A 6739-nucleotide genomic window follows, 5' to 3' on the forward strand; every position below is an offset into this window, starting at 1 on the left:
GGGGCCTTTTATAGACGCCGGCGTCGGGAAGAAAGCGCGGGAAGAGGCGAGAAGATCGCGCGGGAACGGGCGGTGGCGTGCGAACGCCGACGACGCGTGCAGGCTGCGCAGCATCGATGGGACGTCTCGCCTGCCCCTCTGTCGCAATTAAGGCAAAGATGCCGTCGTGTGTCACTGCGCGCGAATAACTTCCGCCGCGAGGTAGGCGATGGTTAGGTCCAAACTTGAATGAGTCGCTGACGGGTCGGCCCCGCCACTCCCCGCCCCGCTTTTCGTTGTGTCCGGCGTGCCCGTTGCGTCCCCTGTGGGACGGGGACAGGCTCGGGGCGCCGGACACCGTATCGGGCCGTGCCGGATAAAATTGGGCTTTGGAGAACGCGTCTGAAACGGTTTTTCGGTCCGGCGCGGCTCAAATTGCTTTGGGGGACGGTTTGGGAAAGTGACTGGAGATGCTCTAATTACATGGAGACAGACATATAGAGCAGAAGACACGAAGAAGCAAAGCAAACTTCCCCAAATAATTAATTTTTAGCCAAAGATGGAGGCAACAACAGGAAGGTACAGAGAATAAATCAGTCGTTAGTACACTCACTACACACTAACACTAGTATTAATAACTACTAAGTAATAGTATCATCTAACGGAATGGCCTATGTACATGGCTTCAGTTATCTACTGCTAGATTCCATCATCTTGTTCCTTTCAGATCGTGATCCTGCCCAGGCTTTCCTTGATCTTCTACTTTATCGTGATGCTGGCAACTCCTTTTCTTGATCTGGATGAGCTGAATCTGTGTCGCAACTTCTTGTCCCTCTCCCCCAGAGTCTTCAATGTACAAAGGAAGGAGCAGCAAGTAGTGTGGAGTGATGTTCGGTTTCTGCTTTATGAGGACATCACCAAGATTTGATTAGCCCCAGGTGGTACAGATTCCTCTTCACGAAGTTGCCAAGGTGGACCAGACCAATGCCGCCGCCATCCTGGTCGTCTGGCTGGGTCTTGTGGTAGAGCTGAGGCCGGTGCTCCTCGACGACAAGGGAGTCAACGCCAACCCTCTCCTTCACAGCTTCAATGGCGCTTTGGTGGACTGCCTGGCCGGCACTGCCGGTCAAGTAGAACACATTGCTGGCCATGTCGCCCTTGGTCGACACCTCGGCCTGCGCGACGAGCAATCCATTCTCCCGGAATGTCCTTGTGACGTCTGAGAGCAAGCCCGGCCGGTCTGGCGTGCGCAGCTCCATCCTCACTCCCTCGAACGATCTCCGTTCTATGGCGACTTGTAGGCATTGGCTCACTCTCTGCATCTCGGCCTCGGAGCAGATGGGGCTCCCGTCGGCATGGCGAATGTAGAACTCCTGGCGCGCCTCGCCAAAGTTTGTGTCGATGGTGCCATGGAAGACGAGGTAGTCCATGTCGGTGAGCGTGCAGACGACGTCGTAGAGCAGCTTGGGCCGATCTGGGCACTGCACGGTGACCACCGAATACCCGCGCTCCGCCCAGCTCTCGACGGACACGGACGGGGTGGGGAACGCGCGGTCCTGGTCTCTGGCCGCGTACATCAGCTGGTGGAGGCGCCGGTCGGCGTGCGCAACGCCGCAGGCGGGAACGGCGACCACGCCGCTGGCGCCGGAGTCTCCGCGCAGCAGGGGCGCGAGCCGGGACTCGATGCCCGCCACCCGGACTGCGTCGGCGTCCTCGTCGCGCAGGTACACGAGGCAGGCCAGGCGGCCGCGGTGCGACCAGGCCCTGGCGTCCACGACGCTGCAGCCCATGTCTGCGAGCACGGCGAACACCTCCGAGATGAGCCCCGTGCGGTCGGCGCCCGTGAGCTCCAGCACCGTCAGGCCCTCGAGCGCCGCCGGTTGCGACGGCTCAGTCCAGGTCCCAAGAGACTGCAACCAAATCGAGAAATGCGGTAAGAAATGCTGCCCCTTTCTCGCTCCTCCGGCGAGGCCAAGGCAAGAAATCGAGGAAACTATCTCCTACCTGCTGGATGTAGGAGATGACGCTGTCGTCGGTGAGTTTGCGGCCGAGGCGGTCGGTGACATGGAAAACGTCCATGAACCACCTGCCGTCCGACGAGATATAGGCCTTCTTGACGGACAGGTCGAGGTCAGCGAGCACCTGCACCGCCTCGAGCAAGACGCCCCTCTTCCTCGCGCTATCAACCTACACCATCACCAAACAAGAATCAGCACCTCGCTCTCCATGAAACAAGAAGCCGCCGGAAACAGAATCATAGGACTTCGACGGTCACACACCTGGACCAGCGTGGCCGTGGGGCAGACGGCATTGTCGATGACCACCTTGGGGGTGTCCATTCTGATCACCAGCTTCTCGTACTCGTCTAGCCACTCCATCGCCAGATTCCGAAACAGCACCACCTCTTCTCTGCCTGACTCCTGCTCTGGTTCTGCTCCTCGGTCGCGGCACCACCACGAATCCGTCCTCTCCGTATATAGGCAAGGGAGGAAGAGGACGAAGGGAGCTAGGAGCTTGGGAGGGATCGCCCGCGATTTGGAGGATTCTTCGTCTTGTTTCCCTTGGCTTTTCTCCTTCGTTGGTTCGAATTGGAGGTGGAATGCGGGGAATGGTGTTTTTATAACGATGGGCAGGTGTGGGGCCCGAGTCCACATGGAATGAGGAAAACTGGAGGGAGCCAGGTGGGTCGCCACGTGGAGGTCTTCCTTTGCTTTCAATCGCACTCTCCTCTCTCCTTTGCGTTCGGCTGAATCAACATATTCTTGTGTTCTCCTGCCACTCCAAGAAAAAAGATTTAAACGCTGTGCTTAGAACAAGTAACAACTAACAAAGATTAAACGGTGTGCTTAGAACAAGTAACAACTAAAAAAGATTAGACGGTGTGCTTAGAACAAGTAACAATTCATTTGAAAAAAGGTAACAATTGTTTTTATCAACTCCATTTGCAAGGGAAACAAGGTGCTGCTGTCTCTAGTTGAGGGGTTATTTTCTCATTTTGAACAGATCTTTTGACATAGTTTTGTCATGAGAATATAATAATATGGTAACTAAAATTTGACCGCATGTCATTTTCGGACCTCACGAGTAACTATATCAATCGCCCGGCGTGCTGGGACTTGTATCCAACGTCACACCGTTCGTCCTATTCTAAGTTGTGCACCTCACACATGAGGAATCATCCTTGATGATCTCTTCATCTTATACTAAGAATCTTCACTGCGGCAATATCGAAGGTGTTTGGCATTGGTAAAACAAGGGCCATCATTAGTTGAGATTTCGATAAAAATATCTTCTTTACTGAAACAACTAGTTAGAACTGGAGGAACCAATATTTATACAATAAGAGGGAAAAATGAAACAAATAATAGGAATTTCTCTAAATATTGGATTTAGAAGAACTTTATTCGTGTGGATAGCTTGGTTGCATTTACCCGAGCGCCTCATCATGGTCAACTTGACAAAGGAGACACATGTATTCGTTTGGAAACTTACTTGATCTTGAATCATCGATATCTGGATATGATTAATGAGCATATGTTGTTCTTGCACAAATACATCTCAAAATTAAAATCTTTATGTGGTTCAAGTATAATAAATGTTATTTCCACCAAAGATAAACTAGCTAAGAGGAATTAGAATGTTCGTAATAAATGTACGTTTTGTGATACCGATGAGTCTATCAAACCACTTTTTTCTTGAACCCTTTCTCACCTTATTTGGGAAACTACTTGATATACTTTTAATATTCCCCATCCAACCAATGTTACAAATATGCTTGGAAGTTCATCAAGTGGGGTTTAGAGGGCTACTAAACAACAAATTTGAGTGGGTGTTTGTGCTTTGATTTGGGCCATATGTAATTGACGGTGACATTAATTTTAACAAAAGCGTGAATGCTCATTTCTACATGTTGGTCACATGTTGGATCCACAAGTGGTAATTACTTCCTTTATTTTTGAGGTCCTATATGTAATTTGTGCTCCCACGACAATGGTACAAATGCAGAAATCGAGGTCCTTGAAGACCCCTTTTACCATTTTTAAAAAAGAATTTAGTGGAGGCGGCGCAAGGTGAAGAGGAAAAGAAAGCGAAAAGAAGTCGAGAGTGAAAGAGAGATGTGAAAGGAGAGTTAAAGATGCATAAGAGGGATGGATGTGCGGATTGGTCTGTCCTACCCCGTTTCAACATAAATTTGGTTCGAAAATAGGTTCTTCCGAGCTAAAATAAATAAATAACAATGATCTGTTTGAGTTATGCGCTAGGTGTTGTGCTCTGGTGTCCCCCCTTCCCCCTCTCAACCACTAAAGTTGAAGAATTAAATTAACCCACGAAGAAGTATCCGGAAATCCTAGCCATCCCCACGGAACGAAAAATTTGGCAGGGTTGTCTACTTTTAAGAGGGGATATATATGGAGAGTAGGTACTGGTGACAATATTAATATTTATTCTAACCTTTGGATTCCAGCGAGCTCGAGAACAAATTTGGCATATTCCAAGGTCTCTCAGTTAATTGATGTGAATACTGGGTTTTGGGACGAGCCCCTGATCCCCGGTTGATGTCAATCGCATATTCCAAATTCCCCTGAATACTCAAGGATTTGAGGATTTTATAGCATGGAATTGTACTGATCATGGCCGGTTCACTGTCACGTCTGCCTATCATCTTTCAATGGAGATTTCGTTTTGGACTCAGAGCCGTACATTTATCTCTCTCGGGCTCGTGAGTAAACAATCCAGTGTGAAAGTCTCTTTGGAAAATCCAGCTACCTAGTAAAATCAAAAAAAAATTGTCTGGCGAGCATTGCATGGCATTGTTCCTCTTCAATCTGTCATGGTGAATAGACATGTTGGCACTACCGGTGAATGCCCTATATGCCATTTAGTGCCTGAAGACATAATGCACCTTTTGTTTAAATTCCCTACATTGGCCAGTCTATGGGGTTCTCTTAGTATTAGCTCACTGATTAGTGATGCTGCTGCGACTGATCGCTCTGGGTCAGCTGTACTCGAATTTATCCTTTCTAAAAAGGAAGCACCCCTACCAGGATTCGATGTCGGACAAAATGAAGAATTTGTTCCTCTAATGCGACATTGCAGGTTGTCTATTCTTTCAATTTGTGCAAATGCAGCTAAGATGAGAAGGCAACCAATCAACAATGATGCTCGGTGGTTTAAACCAGTACCACGCCAGATTAAAGTTAATGTGGATGGTTCTTTTCCACCATGATGATCATACAGGTGATGTTGGAGCGATCTTAAGAGATCATGATGGCCATTTTATCGCTGCTTTTACCATGTATATTCCAAACCTAGCGTCGGCTGCTGCTGCGGAAGCAATGGCATTACAAGAAGGGTTATCTTTGGCGAACCATCTTGGCTATAACAACGTGATCGCGGAATCGGATTCAATAGAAATTATTGAGGCTTGCACCGGAACTGAAGCGCGGTGGGGAGACTCATCAGCAGTCCTCGCAGACTGTGTTGATCTCATGGCTCTATTTGGTACGACGCAGTTCCAGCACTGCATGAGGAAAGCTAATGGAGCAGCTTATGTGTTGGCGAAGTTTTTTTTTCTGATAAAAAATCATGTAATTGGATCGATCAACCCCTTAGCTTCCTTTTAGAAGAGCTCGTGAACCACGTAACTGTTATGTTATCTTATAGCAGCAAGTTTCAGGTGCACTCTTTTCGGTATCATGATACCTAAGAGGACTGAATTTCTTTTAATGAGACACCTTGCTAGTTTAATATATTGTGGTTTCTAAAAAAAAAGGAGTGTCACGACACCGATGCAAAAGCCATATGCTAGATACATGTATTTGTCTGCGTGGACATAAACTGGACCACGTTAATTGGTTCGTTTGTGTGAGGAGGTACCGGACGTAAGTGGCAGCAAAGAGGTCGAGCATAGCGCTGAGTCCATCTCCAACGGGCCACCCATCCGTATCCACGTGTTTGAATGCGTTAACAGGACAAAAATGCGGTCCACTTTGCGGATATATCCCAAAAACGGATGGCCGCGGCGTTTAGGACGACCCAAAATCGGTCTAAATCTGGGTCTCGTTTGCGGGGCCGTGGACACTGGAGCTGGCCTCTCGCGTTCTCACTTGTCCTGCTCTGGCTCGCATGTCTGCCTCCCAAAACACACCCACTCCAAACCTAAAGGATGACCGACGAAGCTGCCGCCGCCGTTGCCACCATCGGAGACGAGGCCGAGCTCGCGGTCGTTTGTCGCTCCTGTCGTGGACGTTTCGGTGGTCGTGCAGCCCGTGGAGGCGGTGAAGAAGGTGAAGCCCGAGCTCACCGCGGAGCAGAGGGCAATCGAGAGCAAGAAGCGGGCCGACCGGCGCATGGCGCTCAAACAACGGAAGAGGGATGCCGCTGCCTTGGAGGAGCGGCAGAGGGCGGCCAAGCAGCTCCAACTCCTCCAAACGGAAGCGAAGATGAAGGCCATGCAAGAGCATGCCATGCTCTTTTACAGCCACATTGCGCTCGCGCAGCTGGCCGTGATGGGCGCCGGCTCAGCCTCGGCGGGAAGCTCCGGCTCGTCCGTGACCCAGCCCCTTCCTCCCCTGTCAACAACCCCGTCGACTTCCCCGTTTGGGTACCCGCCCGACGCACACGAAATGATGGCGCTGGCGGGGCGGTTATTGTACCCACCACGGGATGGGTCTCCGGAGGTTGGAGAGTCCATGACGGGGCCGTCTCCTTCGTCCATTGATCTCAACCGTGCGCCGGTGGCTGATACGTCTCAAACGTA

The 6739-nt window shown here is 50.1% G+C and overlaps 1 protein-coding gene across 1 annotated transcript; it reads right to left on the minus strand.

Moving 5' to 3' along the window:
- Positions 1–520: 520 nt before the first annotated feature.
- LOC127314332 (ACT domain-containing protein ACR8) lies at positions 521–2576 on the minus strand. The gene is made up of 3 exons (XM_051344787.2): positions 2259–2576; positions 1984–2166; positions 521–1889 (listed from the first exon to the last, which is right to left on the minus strand). The coding sequence occupies exons 1-3, from the start codon at positions 2355–2357 to the stop codon at positions 894–896; spliced, it is 1278 nt and encodes a 425-aa protein (XP_051200747.1). The 5' UTR covers positions 2358–2576; the 3' UTR covers positions 521–893.
- Positions 2577–6739: the final 4163 nt, after the last annotated feature.

The sequence above is a fragment of the Lolium perenne genome, chromosome 7 (assembly GCF_019359855.2).
Source record: "Lolium perenne isolate Kyuss_39 chromosome 7, Kyuss_2.0, whole genome shotgun sequence".
Lineage (NCBI taxonomy): Eukaryota > Viridiplantae > Streptophyta > Magnoliopsida > Poales > Poaceae > Lolium > Lolium perenne.